This window comes from Heterocephalus glaber, unplaced genomic scaffold, assembly GCF_053883595.1.
Source record: "Heterocephalus glaber isolate CG9 unplaced genomic scaffold, H.glaber_assembly_v1.0 deba00001572, whole genome shotgun sequence".
NCBI classification, from domain to species: Eukaryota; Metazoa; Chordata; class Mammalia; order Rodentia; family Bathyergidae; genus Heterocephalus; species Heterocephalus glaber.
The window spans coordinates 12,992,935-13,013,338 of record NW_028258357.1 but is presented as its reverse complement, the minus strand read 5'-3'; the positions used below and the strand labels follow the sequence as shown (position 1 = coordinate 13,013,338).

The 20,404-nt window shown below is 38.7% G+C and overlaps 1 protein-coding gene across 2 annotated transcripts in view; it reads left to right on the top strand.

The window, feature by feature from the left end:
• The window catches only part of Cep83 (centrosomal protein 83), a 140,644-nt gene that overhangs the window by 57,451 nt on the left and 62,789 nt on the right, over positions 1-20,404 (top strand). For both annotated transcript variants that reach the window (XM_087192805.1, XM_021258466.2), the window contains exons 6-7: positions 17,483-17,734; positions 20,248-20,379. In XM_087192805.1, coding sequence (XP_087048931.1) covers positions 17,483-17,734; positions 20,248-20,379 — 384 coding nt within the window. The remainder of the gene's footprint in view (positions 1-17,482; positions 17,735-20,247; positions 20,380-20,404) is intronic.

Here is a 20,404-nt window from a genome sequence, read left to right as displayed (position 1 = left end):
CACCCTTCCTTATTTACAAAGACTTTATTTCCATTTTTTCCATTTCTCATCATTTTTCCTTTCCCTTCTTTCCTTTCCCCTGCCCCTCCCACTACCCCTACCCCTTTGGACCTTTTCTTCCTATTTTCCATTATCGATTATTCATTCTAATCATTGGTGCATTTTAGATATACAATATAATGACATTCATCATTGGAAATTTGTACCTTTACATAGTCTCTCTTGGTTCTTATTTTTCACCCTTGCCCAGCCCTCCCTTCAACCCCTCCATTCCTCCCTATTTACAAAGATTTTGTTCCTATTTTTCCATTTTCTCATATTAATCCTATTTCCTTCTATCCTTTCCCCTAGCCCTCCCACTTCCTTCCCCTTTGCCCCTTTTCTTCCTATTTCACATTACCTATTATACATTTTAGTCCTTATTTACACTTTCAGTTTCTCACACCAGAGAAACTATTCAGTATTTACACATGTGTGTCCTATTTATTTCACTTAAGAGTATTGCCTCAATGTGCATCCACTTAGCTATAAATGTCTCTAATTTCTCATTTTTTATGGCTGAGTAGTACTCCATTTTATAAAAAACCCACATTTTCTTTATCCAGTCTCCAGTTGATGGGCATTTGGGCTGTTTCCAAGTTTTAGCTATTACAAACTGTGCTGCTATGAACATGAGCGCACATATATCACTGTGGTATGATTCCTTTAATTCTTTGGGGAAGATCCCCAGCAATGGAATAGCGGGGTCAAATGGGACTTCCAGTCCTAGTTCTTTGAGTTATCTCCATACTGATTTCCACAGTGCTTGCACCAGTCTACACTCCCACCAGCAGTGGAGCAGGGTTCCTCTTTCCCCACAGCCCCACCAGCATTTGTTATTGGTTGATTTCATGATAGCAGCCATTCTTTCTGGACTGAAGTGAAATCTCAGCGTTGTTTTCATTTGCATCTCTCGAATGACCAGTGATGTTGAACATTTTTTCATGTATTTATTTGCCATTTCTACTTCTTTGTCTGAGAAATGTCTGTTCATTTCAGATGCCTATTTTCGGATTAGGTCTTTAAATTTTGGAGGTCTGATCTTTCTAAGTTCTTTATAGATTCGAGATAGTAGACCTTTGTCTGAGGAAGAGCAGGTGAACATTTTTTCCCACATAGTGGGTTGTCTCTTCACACTGCTGGTGGTTTCTCTTGCTGTGCAGAAGCTTTTTAATAAGAAGAGATCCCAGTTGTTGATTGTTTGTGCTAGTTCATGGGCAACTGAGGTTTTGTTCATAAAGTCTTTTCCTACACCAATGTCTTCAAGGGTTCTACCTAACCTCTGTTCCAACTGGTTCAGAGTTTCTATTTTAATATTTAGATCTTTAATCCAGTTTGATTTTAGTTTAGTGCATGGTGAGAGATATAGGTCTAGTTTTAATCTTTGGCAAGTTGAAGCCCAATTTTTCCAGCACCATTTCTTAAAGAGGCTATCTTTCCTCCAGTGAGGGTGTTTGGCTCCTTTATCAAAGATGAGATGGCTGAGTGTGTCTGGCGTTGTTTCTGCATCTTCTAATCTGTTCCACTGGTCCTCAGGTCTGTTTCTTTGCCAGTACCATGCTGTTTTTACCACAGTAGCTTTGTAGTAGAGTTGCAGGTTGGGGATTGTGATACCCCCTGCCATGTCTCTGTTACCTAGAATTGCTTTTGCTACTCTGGGTCTCTTCTTGTTCCAAATGAATTTTTGGATTGTTTTCTTAAGGTCCATGAAGTATGCTGCTGGGATCTCAATTGGAATTGCATTAAATCTATATAGCAGTTTTGGAAGTGTGGCCATTTTCACTATATTAATCCTTCCTACCCAGGAGCAGGGGATGTCTGTCCATTTTCTGATATCATCTTCAATCTCTCTTTTCAGAGTGCCATAGCTTTCAGAGAAGAGGTCTTTGATTTCTTTTGTTGGGATGATTCCTAGGTATTTCAGTTTTTTGGATGCTATTGTGAAGGGAATTGTTTGCCCTATTTCTCTCTCAGTGAGTCTGTCATTGGTGTAGAGGAAAGCTATTGATTTTTGTGTGTTGACCTTGTAACCAGCTACTTGACTGAATTTGGTTATTAAGTCTAGAAGACTTTTGGTGGAGTTCTTGGGGTCTTCTATATAGAGTATCATGTCATCTGCAAATAATGACAATTTGACTTCTTCATTTCCTATTTTTATTCCTTTTATTTCATTCTCTTGTCTAATTGCTGTGGCTAATGTTTCCAAAACTATATTGAACAGGAATGGTGATAGTGGACATCCTTGTCTTGTTCCTGATTTTAGCGTGAAGGATTTCAGTTTTTGACCATTTAGTATGATATTGGCTGTTGGTTTTTCATAGATGGCTTCTATCAGTTTGAGGTAGAGACCATCTATTCCAATTTTTTGTAGGGTTTTTTATCGTCAATGTGTGTTGGATTTTGTCAAATGCTTTTTCTGCATCTATGGAGATAATCATATGGTTTTTGTCCTTGGTTCTTTTGATATAGTGTATTACATTGATTGATTTTCATATATTGAACCATCCCTGCATCCCTGGGATGAATCCCACTTGATCAGGGTGTATGATCTTCTTGATGATCTTCTGCATTCTGTTTGCCATTATCTTAGTAAGGATTTTTGCATCTATGTTCATTAGTGAGATTGGCCTATTGTTCTCCTTTTTGGTTGGGTCTTTCTCTGCTTTGGGGATCAAGGTGATGCTTGCTTCCAGGAATGAATTTGGGAGTATTGCTTCCCTTTCAATTTCACTGAAGAGTTTAAACATTAGTGGCAGCAGTTCCTCTCTAAATGTCTTGTAGGATTCAGCAGTGAAGACATCAGGGCCCAGGCTTTTCTTAGTTGATAAGTTTTTAATTACATTTTCAATTTCATTGGTTGATATTGGGTTGTTCAGAATTTTTATGTCTTCTTTGTTCAACTTTGGTAATTCCTATGTATCTAGGAATCTGTCCATTTCTTCTGTGTTGTCCATCTTATTGGCGTATAGGTTCTGGAAGTAGGTATTGATGATCCTCTGGATTTCTGCTGGGTCTGTTGTAATTTCACCCTTTTCATTCCTAATTGCATGGATTTGGGCCTTTTCTTTCCTTTTTCTGACAAGGTTGGCTAAGAGTTTATCAATTTTGTTGATTCTTTTGAAGAACCAAGTCTTGGCTTCATTGATTTTTTTGTATTGTTCTCTTAGTCTCCATTGCATTGATTTTTCCTCTGATCTTTAAAATTTCCTCCCTTGTATGAGCTCTGGGGTTGTCCTGTTCTTCTTTTTCTAGAAGCTTGAGGTACAGCATCAGGTTGTTTAATTGGGCTTGTTCTGTTTTCCTAATATGCATATTCACTGCTATGAATTTCCCTTGTAAGACTGCTTTCATTGTGTCCCATAGATTCTGTTGTATTGTCAACAATACAACATGTTGTATTGTCATTGTCATTTAATTGAAGGAACTGTCTGATTTCTTCTTTAATTTCCTCTGTGACCCATTGGTTGTTCAGAAATGTGTTATTCAATTTCAATGTGTTGATGAAATTTTTTGAGATTCTTTTGCTATGGATCTCCAATTTCATCGCACTATGGTCTGATAATATACAGGGGATAACTTCAGTTCCTTTGCACTTACTTAAACATGTTCTATCAGTGAGTATGTGGTCTATTTTTGAGAATGACTCATGTGCAGCTGAGAAGAATGTGTATTCTGATTTTGTGGGGTGGAAGACTCTGTAAACATCTGTTAAGTTCATTTGTTCAAGAGTTCGATTGAGTTCTAGTATTTCATTACTTATTTTTTGTCTAGTTGACCTATCTATTTGTGACAGTGGAGTGTTGAGGTCCCCCACTACAATTGTATTAGTGCATATATGACTTTTCATGTCAGTTAGTATTTGTTTTATATAGTTGGGCACATTAGTGTTTGGTGCATAGATGTTTATGATTGTCATCTCTTCCTCTTGGATTCTTCCCTTGACAAGGATGTAGTGTCCTTCATCTCTCTTAATCAGTGTTGGTTTGAAATCTACTTGATCTGCAAAGAGGATACTCCTGCTTTTTTTTGGGTTCCTGTCGCATGGAGTATTGTTTTCCACCCTTTAACTTTCAGTCTATGAGTTTCCTTTTGAATTAAGTGTGTTTCTTTTATGCAGCATATTGTTGGATTTTGCTACTTGACCCATTCTGCCAGTCTATTTCTTTTGATTGGTGAATTGAGACCATTAACATTGATGGTTATAACTGAAACGTATTGACTTGTCATTGCCATGACTTTTTCTTTTTGTTGGGTTCTCCCCCTTTCCATTTAATTTCTTGTCATGCCAGATGGGTTCATTGTACTTGGCTTCCTGGGGTTGTGATCCTCAATGTCTGTTCCTAGGTTATTGTGTAAAATTCTTTGGAGTGCTGGTTTGGTATTCACGAAGTTCCTAAGTTGCTCTTTGTCATGAAAGTATCTTATTTCTCCATCCATTTTAAAAGATAGTTTTGCAGGGTACATCAATCTGGGTTGGAGGCTGTTTTCTTTTAGGGCTTGGAATATGTCACTCCGAGCTCTTCTTGGGTTGGAGTTGAGAAGTCTGCTGTGATTCTGATGGGCTTTCCTTTGTATGTGATTTGTTTCTTTTCTATGACTGCTTGGAGAACTTTGTTCTTCTGTTGAGTTTCTGGAATCTTGACAGTTATATGCCTATGTGTAGATTTTTTTTTGATCAAGGCTATTTGGAGTCCTATATGCCTCACTTATCTGTATGTCAAGCTCTTTTCCCCTGCTTGGGAAGTTTTCTGCCATTACTTCTGTGAAGAGATTTTTTATGTCATCTGCACTCTCTCCTGTTTCTTCATTGACTCCAATCAGTCTTATGTTATTCTTCTTTGCATCATCTAGCAGCTGCTGGATTGATTTCTCATGTTCCCTTATAATTTTGAAGCAATTTTTCTTTTCCTGGTCATTAATTGCAATCTTATCTTCTATATCTGAAATTCTGTCCTCACATTGGCTCATTCTGCCGTGTAGACTTTCAGTGGAGTTTTTCATCTCCTGGAAATCTATTTGCATCTGTTTTGTGGATTCCATTTGTTTCCTATGTTCGGATTCCATCATGTTCCTGAGCTCCTCTCTAGATTTATTAATCATGTCTTGCACTAGGGGCACAATTTCTCCTGTTTTTTGAGAAATTATTTCTGATTTCATTTTTTCCAGATCCCCTTTTGTTGCCAGTTCATGGGGTCCAGGTGGTTGAGTATCAGAGTGTTCCATCTTATTTCCCTTTGGGGTTGCTGTAGGTGATCTGGAAGTCTGGTTTTGAGACTTATTTAAGTGTTTTCTCATTTTGACTGGGGTGGAGGGCTGTTAGCACCTGCACGGGTTACCTCCTCTGAGCTGGGAGAGGTGGGACAGGGGCCGGGAGCAGCCGGAGGGATGGTGGCTGGGAAGCCCCTTCCTCTGGTCCAGGAGCAGTGGAGTGGTGGCTCAGAAGCCCCTACCTCTGGGCCGGGAGTGGTGGGAGGGATGGTGGCCCGGAAGCCCCTTCCTCTGGGCCAGGAGCGGCTGGACAGAAGGTGTCCCAAAAGCCCTTTCCTCTGCCCTGGGAGCAGCGAGAGGGACGGTGGCCAGGAAGCCCCTTCCTCTGGACCAGGAGCAGTGGGACAGTGGCTCAGAACCCCCTACCTCTGGGCCAGGGTCAGCGGGACTCAGTACCATGGTCTGGTGGTCCGGTGTCCTCTGCGTCTTTGTAGTGTGGAACCAGGTGCCTGTACAGGGGAGGGGGTGGGTCTAGTGGATTGTTGCCGGGGTGTGGGGTGATTCGGTGTGTTCCATGCGACTCGGGACCTCGATAGAGAGTCTGCAGACCTCTTCACCTAATAATTTGAAAAACTAAGATCCAGAAACTTCATATTTCATGTGTAAAATCTTTGCCATAATGGTTGATATCAGTAAGCAATTAATGGTACTACTACCATTAGTGGGCGACAGTATTCATCACAGTGCTGATTAACATATTTCTTTGAATCCTGTCACTAATCCTGGAAGTTAGATAATCATTGTTTTGTTTTTATAAATGAGAGACTGGCCCTGGGTCACATAGGTAATATGTGGTAGAACCATGGTTCAAATCTAGGCAGCCTGGGGAGTTTTGCTTCTGGCCATGATGGAATAATAGGGAATGGACTTACTCTGAGGCTCAATCTAAAAACTGGATCAACATATAGGAAGAAACAGTGGATTTTAGACATTGGGAAACAGGCAGCAGAAGGCAGTGACCTCTCAGGGAAGGAAAACAAATGAGGTGAGCTGTATAACTGGCCTATCCTATGTTCTGGAGGGAGTTTCTAGGCCACTGTGCAAGTTTAGCCCCATGATCTCTGAGTTGAGGAGTTGAAGTTCAGAATTTAGAGGCTAAGGCAATGAGGATTTAAAGAGGAGAGTATTAGAGAACTCTGGATTTCTGCAGAGTGTTCAGGTGAGTACTGATTAGTGCATGTGTGTGAGCAAAATATACAAGGCCAGAGAAGGAAAGGAGTCAGGTGAGATCATCTTCAGTGCTCATATGGCACTGGGCAAAAATTCATGTTTCTACATCCTGGAATGGAAGGACATTCTACTGTGTGGTGCACTGAAGTAGCTGTAGACCAAAGGCAGTCCTAGTTCTGTCTGACAAGTATGCCCGCAAGATTTGAAAAGATCAGAATATTTCTAAATATCTTGACAGCATCCCAGAGTAAAGATTCAAATGTATATATAGGAAAACAAAGAACTCAACAGTGAAAAAATGTAAAATATGCAATGTCTTACAACCCATAAAACATGAGTAGCAGCCAGTAATTGGTTTCATTGGTGAATTCTTCTAGATATTTAGGAAAGCATTTATAACAATTTTCTGTAATCTTTTCCAGAAAATAGACTCAGAAGGAATACTTCCTAATTCATTTTGCGGGGCCTATATTTTCTAAGACGTCCGCATCTGGGCAGTAGCAAGGGATCCTGCTCCCTGCCATGATGTCACTGGAGATAATGCTGGGAGCCTGAGCTTCTTCCCTCACCGCGCAGTAATGAGGTACCCTGCCTCTGTGCTGCTTGGGTGATGTCAGACAAGGCCTACCAAAGAGACAGGGCTTAAATCACTGCTCAGCCCTGTGTTGTTGGTGGAGGTCATATGGGGAGCAGTAAGATGTCACTCCTACCCCTGCCACCCAGAGAGGTGTCAGTGGAGCTCTCATGGGGACTGGAATAACAACTCCTGCCAGCACGAGATCATGAGGAGCCTCCCGTCCTTGGGTGTCAGCAGAAGTAGAGGGGGAATCTAGACTACTTCTGGCAGTAATAAGGTGGCAGCATTAGCCTTCCCTTGCCATAGTGATGTTATAAAAGTCAGCTAAAACAGACATTTTATATAAGGTCCAGTCTCATAATTTCCAAAATATCCGAAGTTTTAACTAAATTACTTGTCTTAACAAAAGCCAGGAAGATCCAAAACTAAATGTAGAACTAGATGTGGCACCAAGACATACCAGCGCTGAGATGATAGATATATTAGAATTGTCTGACAAAGATTTTGAAGTAGTTATGATGAGAGTTTTTCACTGAGCAATTACAAATATGCCTTAAACAAATGAAAAAAATCAAAACAGGCTCAACAGTGAAGTAGAAAAAATAGAAAGGAAAAAAACTGGAAAGTTTAGAACTGAAAAATACAGTGAAGGTAAGAAAACCTCAGTTGCTGGGCTCAACTGCAGAATAGAAGGGATAGAGGCAAAAATAAATAGTAAATTTGAAGATAAAATATTAGAAATTATCTAGTCTGAAAAACTAGAGAAAATAGATTTTAAAAAGGAACTAACATTGATTCTCAGTGACCTTATGAGACCATAGTAGAACATCTAAGATTTTTGTTCTTGAAAAGATAAGAGGACAGTGCCTAAAAAATACTTAAATAATGGCTGAAAACTTGCTAAATATGATAAAAGCATAATGCTCAGATTCAAGAAACTGAGAAAATCCCAAACAGGATAAATATAAAGAAATCTACATCAAGAGACACCATAGTAAAACTTTAAAAAAGTATAGGATAAAAAGCATCTTAAAAAGCAGTGATAAATGATACCTATGGGGGGAGTGGTTGGTGACAGAAAGCTAGCAGATTTCTCATCAGAAACCACAGAAGCCATGAACACATTATCAAGTACCAGAACAGAAGAAAAGAACTGTCAACTCATAATCCTTTTTTTCTTGGTACCCGGGATCGAACTCGGGTCCTTGCGCTTGTGCAGCAGGCGACAAAACCACTGAGCTAAATCCCTGGCCCAACCCATAATCCAATATCCAACAAAAATATTTTTCAAAAATAAAGGGGAAATCACATTAAAATGAAGAAAAATCAGAGATTTTTTTCAATAGACCAATCCAAAGGAGTGCTCAGGAGTTGTCTGAACAAAAAGAAAACCTGTAAAAGAAGGAACCCAAAAATACTAGTAAGGATAAAAGAACATGATAAACAAAACCTTGAGTATATGCAAAAGGCTTTACTTTGACTCATGAATTTTCTAAATTTTACTTGACAGTTGAAATATAAATCACAACTCAGTCTAATGTGGTTCTAAGTATACATAGAGGAAATATTTAGACAATTACAAACAGGACAAAGGAGCATAAAAGGAGATAAAGTTTCTACACTTTACCTACTCTAGTAATGAGCACTGTGATAAGTTCAAATGTAATACCTAGAGCAGTCACTAGGAAAACTGTAAAAGGAAGTACATTTGAAGCATTACAGATAAATTAAAATTGAATCATGAAAAATGTTCAAGCAACCAGCAGGGTGGCAGGAAAAAGAAAGCAGAGAAACTAAAAACAGAAGAAGAAATAGAAAAAAAATTTACAGCCTTAACATATTAATATTGTAATAAATGTAAGTGACCTAGCTACACAAGTTGTAGGTGTAAATTTGGAGAATAGCTAAAAAGACATAACTATATGCTGTCTATTAGAAAGTCCAAATATAACAGTATAGGTGGTTTGTAAGTAAAAGGGTAGAAAAAGATATACAGTGTTATGCAACCATGAATTAAAAGAAAGTTTGAGGTGCTGTCTTAATATCAGATGGAGTAGATTCTGGAGCAAAGAAAAATCTGTCATATACAGTATTATGAAAAAGAGAGGGCAAAGAGAGGTAAAGGAAGATAGATACTTTTACATGTTACCCAGACTGGGAAGGTGAGCCCTGTGCTCTTGGGTTCCTTCATTTCTGCCATTTGATGGTATATAGTACATAATGACAGAACAAAGGTCAGTCCACCGAGAAGAGAGGAATACTAAATTTGTATGGGTCAGACAGAGCTGCAGAGACTGAAAGAACTAAAGAGAGAAACAGACAAATCTGTAGTTACAGTTGGTGACCTCACACCCCTATCTTAACATTTTATAGGCCAAGCAGATGGATGTAGAAAAACTCAACAACATGACCAACAGAATCTACTTAACATTTATGGGACACTCTTCCCAACAAGAGCATCCAAACACATTCTTTCAAAGTGCTTGCTGAATGTACACACAATAGACAGTTCCTGGGCTATAAAACAAACCTCAGGGTCGGGGATTTAGTTCAGTGGTTCTGCCACCTGCCTCACAAGCGCAAGGTCCCGATTTCGATCCCTAGTACCAAAAAAACCCCCCAAAACAAAAAAAAGAATGAAAACAAACCTCAACAAATTTGAAGTCACATAGAGTTCTCTGACCACAATAGAATCAAACTAGAAATTAGTAACAGAAAAGTAACAAGGAAATCTCCAAGCATCTGGAAATGAAATGATGCATTCAAATAGTGTGTGAGTCAAAAGGATATTTCAGTGTAAAACATTTCATGATACTACATGTCAAAGAAATTCACTGACCCCTTGGGAGACCACATTCTCTCATGGAGGTATGGCTACTGTGCAGGAAGCAAGGCGCGATGCCTGCAGCCAAGGACTGGCGTGCCCTGCACCCAGGGGCAGATTGCTGGCTGGCTTGTTGGCTGTCTGTGGCAGTGACATCCTCGTTGCCAGCTTCCAGGCCCTCCCTATCATGGCTTCTCTCATCTCTTAATTTGAGGAGGTTGCAGAGGCTCCAAGTACTGTGCAGCCACCACAGGAACTGCTTCTGTTGGCCCCTGGAGTGTCATCCTTCAGCAGGCTTACTGTAACATCTTCACACAGCCTTTCACCTCATAGTCTCTACCTTGGGTCCTGATTCCCACCAGTGATGTTTTTTGATGTTTGCTTTAATCATATGATACCACATTTTGTCCACCTTTCACCGTTTCATTTGCTAAATCCATCCAATATGTTTGTGGTGCAGTAAAGTAGAGCTTTCTGCCTGCTGACTTTCATGTTTTTGCACCTCTCACTTCTGTGCAGCTTGCCTTAACTTGCTTACTATGATTTTCATAGGCGCTCACCCATGCAATCTCAAGTGGTCCTTTGCTTAGCAGAGACAGTTTTCCTTACAGTTCACTGCCTGACAGAGACAACATAGGGAATTAATTTATCATATTTTTCTCTGTGTCAAGTCTGCAAGTCGTCTTTTGATTTGAACTGTTTCCTTGCTCATCTCCTAAAATACTCCAGCCTGAGTCTCAGTGGCTTTAGCAAAGAACTTTGCCTGCAGTGATGGCAAAAACTGAGTGTACAGTGGAACTGTTTTAGATACTGTGGTAGTGTAGTACTGGTTAGAGACTGTGGTAGAGTAGTATTGGTTCAACTTCCAGCCTTCAGTAAGATTACAGTTTATGAAAAGGCCTTAAACTGAAAAAGAAGAAAGAAGATAGGCTTCATTGGAGCTAATCCTTACTGTATGAACTTTTTAAAGTTTAAAATGCAAGTGAAGAGAGTAATTTAGACCTTACCTGGATCTGAGGGGGCAGAGGAGTGTGACCTCAAGATCTCATTTTTCTAGTCTCTCTGTAGAAAAATCTAAGTTGTTAATTATCTTCTTCTGGTAATCAGCTAAAATATTAGCCACTTAAAATGTGGGGAAAACATAAGTGTGTGGTATTGACAATTATGGCCATGCTTGGCATTATTAAAAACTTGAGGAAATCACCTTCCTGTGGTATATGAAATTGGTGAATCCACAGTTTGTTAGAAAGAACAAAGAAAGGATTATAAACTATGCAGACAGTTCAAATGTAAATGTGTAAATTCGTCAATGTAGTGAGGAACTTGTCAGAGACATGATACAGGGGTTTAACTAACAGGAAACAGAAAGGATGCCAATGTCTGGAACACAAAACAAGCCAAGTTCTTTTTGGATGCTTTGGAGTTGGAAGGTGATTTTAATGTATCATCTGATTGGCTAACTCAGTTGAAGCAGTGCCATGGTATTCCAAAGGGTGCTGATAAAGAAACAAAATTAAAAAGAGATGAAACTACTGCCAGTGAATTTTGTGGTAACTTTCAGAAATTTGTTGAGAGAATCTACAACCGGAACAAATTTGTGGTGCTGATCAAACTGGATTGTTTTGGAAATGGCTACATTCAAGGACATTAATTCTTGACACTGAGTAAAGTACTTTGGTGTATTGGTCAGGCAGGGACAGAGTCATCATTATGTGTTGTGCAAATGCCACCAGCTTACACAAACATAATCTTTGTGTTATGGGAAAGCAAAAAAAAAGAGTGACCCCGTGCATTCAAAGTAACTGACCTTTACCTTTTAAACATTCGTGTCACTTATTTCAGTCAAAAAGGTACCTGGATAGAACAATCTTTTTTTGTTTGTTTTTAAATAGTAGTTAGTGCCATGGGTACAGAAACATTTGAAATCCAAAGTCTTCTAGAAAAAGCATTGCTTCTTTTAGATTTTCCCCCAGCATATCCAAATGAAGAACTGTTGAGTTCAGATAATGGCAGGATAATTGTTGTACCAAATGCTACAAGTCTAATTCAACCTATCAACCAAGAGTATTTAGCCACAATAAAAAGATATTACCAAGCAGGACTTCTCCAAAAATATATGGATGAAGAAATTGACCCACAGATGTTTTGGAAGAACTCGGCAGTGTTGGATGCAATTTATGAGGTATCAAGAGCTTAGAACCTAATAAAAATCAAGTACTGAAACCAAAGCATGGAGAAAACTTTCCCCTGGCAGTGAAGAAAATTCAGTTAAGAATATAGATAAAGGAACTATTTTAACAGTTAATTTAGCAACAGTTCTACAGAATATAGAAGGCTGTGGAGATGTTGACAGTGAGAATATTGGCCAGTGTTTTGACTCTTCGACACTGATGTTGCTGAGGACCAAAACATGGGTGTTGAACAGAAGCCTTCCAGTAAGGCTGGAAAGGCAGATTGTCCCAGAGAAGAAAATTAGCTATAAAGTTGTACTTGAATGGACTGAAATTTTACTGGATAGAACAAGATGACATGCTTCTGTCTGATACATTAGTATTACAGAGGCTTCAAGCCATAATTAGAAAACAAGATCCAACATAGCAAGTCATTCATAGTGCTGTAAAGTGTTTTGGTGTGTGTGTCTTTGTGACTGTTTACTATCTGCAGTGCAACTTAGCTTGTTTGAAGTTCTGTGGATTCCAAGGCCAAATACATTTTATAAATGATTTTAGAATTAGATACCATTTTGATTACTTAAATTACAGCTCTTCAATGTTGACTGTAGTAACCAAGCATTAACATGTAATTTGTCTGTCTACTGTTTTTAATCTGTGTTAAACTAATTAGATTATACAGTACCCCAGGCCAGGGATCATGTGTCTGGCTTGTGCCTAAATTTCAGTGTCTGGTAAAGGTCCATGTACACTATAGGCACTCATTAAATCTTAAAAAAATATATTGACCGAATGAAAATGAAAGTGCAGCATCTAAAAATTCTCAGGAGATAGCTAAAGCAATGTGCTGAGAGGAAAATTTATAGCATTAAGATGAATGCATCAGAAAGGGAAAATATCAAGTCAGTAGTCTAAGCTCCAAACTCAGGAACCTAGAAGAAGATGATCAAAGTCAAAGCAAGCAGAAAAGAAATAGTAATAAAATTGAAACTAAAAACAATTGTGAAAGTCAATGAAATGCGCTGGGTCTTGGAAAAAATTAATAAAACCGACAGACCTCTATGAAAACTGAGAGAAAAGGTGGGGGATAGGTAGAAGGGGACAAGGAGATGGCTCTCTTGCAACAGGGAGATGATCCAAGGGAGAAGGCATAAGAGGTAAGGAGGTGGGGAAGGGTAGATGAGCAGAGTAAAGATACGTCATGTATAGGAGCCTGATAACCTCAACTGCTGTAAACATTGTATGTCATATGAGCATATAATATATGAGCTAAGATTAATAATATCAACAAGACTGAAAAATGGGATAGGAGAATTGGAGGAGAGGGGAGGAAGGGAGAGGGAAGGGGACAGGGATAAAAAAAGAAACAAGCTGTGGTATGTACATGGAGTGTACATACCTCAAGATGATTGCGAACTGCATGAACTGCAAACATGTACTAATAAAATAAAAAATAAAGGAAAATTGACCAAAAAAAAAAAAAGACATAAATTATACGAAACAGGGAGTATCACTCATGACCTAGCATACATTAAAAGGATGATAAGATAATCCTGTGACCAGTTCTACTTACATAAATTTGACAATGTAGATGAAATGGATCAATTCTTCAAAAGGCACACACCGTCACAACTCACCTACAATGAACGAGGCCTATACCTATTAGGGACATTTGATCTGTAATTTATTTTTGATGGTGGGGACTGAACCCAGGGCCTTGCATGTGCCAAACATGTACCCTGCCAACGAGCTATATACTTCCCACCCTTTGAATTAAAAAAATTTTTTTTTGGTTCTGGGGATCGAACTCGGGACCTTCCTCTTGCAAGGCAGGTAGCAGAACAACTGAGCTAAATCTCTGGCCCTTGAATTTAAAATTTAAAAAGTCCAAGAAAGAATAATTTCACTAGAGAATTCTACTAAATTCTTTAAAGAAAAATTAAGGCCAATTGTACTCAGCCTCTGTTATGGTTTGGGTCTAGATGTCCCCCCAAAGCCTCATGCGGTCATAGGTGGCTTTTTCAGAGGTGACTGAATCTAGAGTGTGTGATGCTGGAATTATGGGCGTGTGATTACTAAACCAGTTTGCTGATTGGTTTGGTACTGCCCTAATCCCGGTAGTCTGGATAAGATAGAAGAGGCAGAGAGATTCTATTAAGGTTCCCTTGTTGCTTTTGCTACCTTATGGGCACCAAGAACTGTTTCTCCTCTGTGACGACCCTCTGCCATGTGCCGCTCGGCCTTGGAGCCAGCCAAGGACTGGCTGAAACCTCTACAAACCGTGAGCTAAATAAACCCTTTTCCCTTTAACTCTGGGTGTCGAGTATTTTGTCTCAGCAATGAGAGAAAAGTGACTAACACAGTGTCTTATAGAAAATAGAAGAGAGATATTACCTTTGTGGGAACCTGGGTCAAAGGTGCACAGGGTCCTTGCATATGGATTTATCATATGAAAAGAAAAGGTTTAATTTAAAGAAAAGTAACCACAGAGAGAGACAAGGACATTTTGTATAGAAGAACAAAGAGGATGATAGCATACTTCTTTTTGGAAATAATACCAGCTAGAAGTACAGCAGTATCTTTAAAATACTGAAAGAAAAAGGAAAGTTGGATTCTAGAGACTGTTTGCTCACCCATTCTCTGTGCTGCATCATAAGGGAGATAAAAACAAAGATAGGTGGAGGAACTATGCTTTGGGAATGTGGGTGGTGCTGTCATCCTTTGAAAAGAAAATCAACCACTCTTTTTAGTCCCTGATCCGTTTCTGTCCATTTCCTCTACTTCACCTTTGGGAAATAAAATTGGTTAATATATTGTTTTACCTGTCAAGCAAGTTTTTATTCTAAAAGAGAATAAAGTAAATGTGGAGATAACTGCAATGCAGGCAGATTTGGATAAATGTCATAGAAGAGAAATTCAGAGAAAGACCTTTGGAAATTTAGAGGAAGGACTGAGAGCACAACAAATGGAGAACATCAAAGAAAATGACATGTGAATCTGATTAAGAGTGGAGGAAAAGCAAAGAGCTGAGAGCTTCCAAGACCTGGGCCCAGATGAATGAGACAAAAGCAGAGTCATGGCAGTGACTGAGAGTAATAGGCTCCTCACTGCGGAGGTTTTGTGTTTGCTTGCCTGCTGGGTTGTATCCTTATTACCTAAAACAGTGTGAGCTACTTCTAAGTACTCAGTAAATACCTATTGTGTGACTAAGTAAATGAATACAAAATTAGAAAACAGTGATCATCAGTTTTGGTTGAAATGATTTGATGTGAGTTCTGGTTTAAGAATCATAAATGTGGAAACTCACCCTGACTACCATTAGCTAGCCGTCATCCAGTCTTACAGCTTCAGCTGTCATTTCAGCTATCACCCAGATGCCCTGCAGAACTTGTGGAGAAAGCAGAAACACAGGCAGCATTCTGGTCAAAAACTAGCTGTGTGACCCTGTCTGTAAAATGGAGACTACAAGAGAAATTAGTGTTACTATTGATGTAGAGTGCTCAGCTTAGCACTTGATCCATAATAAGTACTCAGTTGAGGTCATTTCTGAACCTTAGTTTCATTACGCATTGACTCCTGACATAGCTGAGCTGCCACACCTCTAATAAAACTTCATTGTGGGGGCTTGGGTATGTAGCTCAGTGATAGTATGCTAGCCTAGCATGCACAAGGCCCTGGGTTCAAGCCCAGCACTGTCAAAACCCAAATCAAAGATAAAAAACTGTGTTTGAGTTTCCTTATACAAAAGCTGAATCAGGCAGCGTAACCTGTGCACTGAAAGTTAGGCAGGGTGAAAATATGACTTGTGCAGAGTCACACAGCTAGTTGAAGAAAAAGAGGATAAAAGGTAGCCAGAGACCAAACCCAAGAGTACTGGTTACCTGAAAAGCATAGGAAGAAAAATAGGAGCTAGACAACATTAATTGGTTGGCTTTCCCCTTACCTTATAGTGCTGGGGATCAGGCCCAGGGCCCCACACATGCTGTAAACACTCTACCACTAAGCAGCAACCCTAGCCATTAGCTGGGCTTTTTGAGGGTTTACCTCCAAATGCCATAGATATCTTCAAGGATAAATTTTATTTTCTGGAAAAATGTATTTGCCTGCTAGATAGCTCTGCCTATCCTTGTTGACATCTTTAATTTAATGTGTCCAAAATCAAACTTGGAGTCGCTATGTAGTGAAACCGATCTCAGAATGCATCCAATTCAGTCTCCCTTTTTGCAGGTTAGGAAAACAGATACTGCTCTGGGGTAGAGGTCTCACACTTTTTAGACTCTTGGTGGCTCTGTGAGCAATCTTGGGTCACTTTGGTTCCAGAGCATTCCGTTAAGATCTGTCTGACTTTGAGCCTTCAGAGTTCTGGCTTGCAGTAGCCCCTGGTCTTGATTAGAGCAATGCTTTCCAATTATTAATTTTTTTTAAACTGCTGAATCCTCTACTTGAGTCAAACGAGGTGACCCAATACATAAAAAGAAACTAAAAGAGGAGCTGATGCAGGCTGGGAGTGTAACTCAGTGGTAGAGCACTGGCCTAGCATTTATAAAGCCCTGGACTTGATCCCCAGCAGTGCCAGCAAAACAGAACAAAACAAAACAAGGAGCCAATGGAAGGTAACAGGGAGATGTGGTAGAGGTAGTGGCGGTAGGATAAAGATAGTTGGGGAAATCACAAAATGGAAAGAATGAGTTCTATCCTGATTGCTTTGCCCACTTCCCCACTCCCGAGAGACAAGGAACCTCTGAAGAGCCTCTGATTTTAGGAAACCATTTGAAACCCACTGATTTAGAAGCCCATGGGGTCTGGCAGTGATAGGATGAATGGTATTGGTATCTGCTCTGCAAGTTCCCCAGTGACTTTAACATATACCCTGGAGTAATGATTCTAAGAAATCTGCCACCATTACAACTAAGGTCTTAATAAACTCTCAGCTATCATTTAAAAACTTTTCATTGATCACATTTGTATGTATTCACACAGAAAGCAGCTTTTATATGAATTGGTTGCCTTGAAATAGATACATAAACACCCCAATAATTACTTTCATGTATGGAAAAGCTTAGGCGTAGTCAGTGATTGGTCTCACATGAATTCCTGTCATATTCTGATGAATTTTAAAATATTTGATGTATGTTTAATAATTGTTTTTGTAGTATTATTTATAATTTTGAATTTTAGTCAGCAACTAATTAAGCCCTATGCTAGACTCCACAGAGGTGGGGGGATATAGGGTAAAGTTCTTGCCCTCAAATTTGAGTCATGCTGAGTAGAGAATAAAGAATGTGACTTTTACATTTTTTTCCTTTTTATTTCATTTCACCACCTGAGCTTTTGTATTGTCTCATTTTTAATTTTAATTTACTGTTTTATAAAATATGTTCATGACTGAAAATTCAATAATTTAAAGCTGTGTGCTTTCTTTCAAATTATTAGGTTGCAAGACTGGAGAAAGATAAAGAAGAACTACATAATCAGCTGCTTAGTGTTGATCTCACAAGAGACAGCAAACGAGTGGAGCAACTTCTTCGAGAAAAAGCCCATTTGAGTCAGAAATTAAAAGGCTTAGAGACTGAAATAGTAGAATTAAGGGCTGAAAACGAGAATTCTGGTGCTCAGGTAGAAAATGTCCAAAGAATACAAGTGCGGCAGTTGGCTGAGATGCAGGCTACAGTCAGATCCCTGGAGGTAAGGTTTTAATTGCTTCCCAGAAGAGTAGGGCATAGTTTTTAAAAGCACAATTGACAAGGCTTTGATTTTTAGAGCATAAATGTGTGCTTAGCAGTCTACTGCTGACGCATTTGTAGAATCCCAGGAGTAGGTATTCTTTCTGTAAAGAAGAAAGCTATTGATTCGTAAGCAATAGCTATGGTACCATGTTTATAAGGGGAATATTTATTCTTTTGAGAGTCAAGCACCTGCTTGAAATGGCTTAACTCTTATAATGCCACCAAATAGAATATGTAAAATCCCCCCAAATATATTGGAATCTCTGAAGACTGAAGTCATAGTCATATCAAGCCCCCCTCCCCCTAAAAAAAGAAAAGAAAATTTCTTTCAAGATTGTAAACTTCTTACACTGGTATTTGAAACTTTTTTTTTTTTCCCCAATTGGGTTTTGTACCTTTACATGATCTATCTTGGTTCTTCTTTTTTCCCCATTCCCCTGCCCTCCCTTCACCCCCTCCACCGCTCCCTATTTACCAAGACTTTGTTTCTGGTATTTGAAACTTTTTTTTTTTTTTTTTGTGGTACCAGGGATCGAACTCAGGTCCTTGAACTTGTGCAGCAGGTGGTGAAACCACTGACCTAAATCCCCGGCCCAATATTTGAAACTTTAAAATCATAAGTCCCATTTGAACAGAAATACCATATTTAACATACCTTATGATAGCTTCTTGCCAAAATAATAAAATTAAACTTGACTACTACTGCATACAGTAAACTTTTATGGAATTATTTCCCTGAGTTGATTAGAGAAAGTTAATTGTTAGCCAAGTTCTTCTGGAAGTATTGCCTTATGGAAACTATTGATTTTCATCTTACTCAGACACAGTTACTTCTCCTATATTATGTGCCTAACAGCAAATAGACCAATTTATTGTTTTGATTTATTTTGTAAAATTTAAAGTTTTGTTTTCCTTTTCTGGAATAGTGATGAAATAGTGGCTTGAGTTAGAAGGAAATGATTTGGTACTATCTCTAGTTTGTAATTAAAATCCAGTACCCAAATCCAAAATGGTGATTTTTTTTTTTCCAACCAGCAAGCTGGTACAAAGAGTACATTGATGTATTTTGAAGAGAAGTCACTTTTTTAACTTTTTTACATGAAGCTTCTGTCAGTATTTGCTGGTTTTCTGAATGAAAGTTGTGAATATCATTGCATCTTAGACATGAGACAGTTCAGAGTGAGACTTTATGCTGCCATTCTTGTGTCCTTAATGTATTTACATAGTGACAGAGTAAGTGAGGTGATTGCAGTTGAATACAGTATGTTGTCTCACTGTGAAACTTTTCATTGAGTTCATCTGGAGTGGTTATTTTCAGGGCAAGTTGAATATAACAAAAGATAGATGGTTCATTTGTGGCATATTCAGAAGAGCCTGTATTTAATTTTATCATTTGTCAGATGAAAATAGTACATGACAGCAAATATTTCTTTCTTCAACTTTTTGGCTATCATTATGCCCAGAGAACATAATTTTATATGTGAAGAAAATAGCTTTTTCCTCCTGAATTATTTGTTGAATACAATTCTTACTATATTTAGCACACGTAGGAAATGAGATATTAAAAAACTAGCTTATCTTTTAAATGCTAAAATGTTTTTATTTTGAATAGAAGTATTTTTAAAAAGCTTTTATTTTCTCTCTGTAATGGCAGAGTGTTTTGAGTATGACTGACAAGAAAATTTTTGACAACTTACAGAATTTATTAAGAATCTTAATTATGAGCTGGGGATTTACCTCAGTGGCACTGCACCTGCCTTGCAAGTGCAAAGTCCTGAGTTCAATCCCTGGTACCCCCCCCAATCTTAATTATGTGATGAGATCAAGAGCTTCTTCACCCATACTTCAGAAGGTTCCACATTGGCTGAGAATATTGAATTCTTATCTCTACCTCTCCTTTAAGACAAATCTCCATTGATTTTGAAATTTCAATTTTCACTTCTCATATCTGTCTGTGAGCCTTCTGTTGTCTTCTAATGAGCTTTTTCATAATTGCTGTGGACGGGGACCTCCCCCTGCCCCCCATGTGAAATTGAATCATGTCAGCATTCGGAGTAAATAGCTATCAAAGGAGTGGCACAAGTACTCTCTCTTATGAAAGAAGTGTGTGAGGTTTATTTTGATAGTGGCTGTTGATGTATTGTTTGCCCAGATACCTTTGTTGCATGTTTCCTGAAACACAGATCTATTTGGGTTTTGTTTTGTGTTTGGTTCCTGGGGATTGAATCAGGGTCTCATATATGCCAGACAGGTGCTCTACCGCTGAGCTACACCTGCCCCCATGGAGCAGATATCTTTCATTTGAAGTCTGCCAGTTGCTTTGAGAAACTCTTGTTACTTTGGTACATATTAATGTTGTTGGAGTTTTGAATAATTTTTTATATGGTTACACATGAGTTTCAATGCTTATTTTATTTTGATATATTGTGAAAAATTATGGACAAATTTTAAAATATTTTGTTTTAATAAAAGGCTGAAAAACAGTCAGCCAAGTTGCAGGCTGAACGCTTGGAAAAAGAGCTACAATCAAGCAATGAACAAAATACTTCCTTAGTCAATAAACTGCATAAAGCTGACCAAGAAATAAATACACTGACTAGTAAAGTAAGTTGCCTTTTGCATCTGTTTC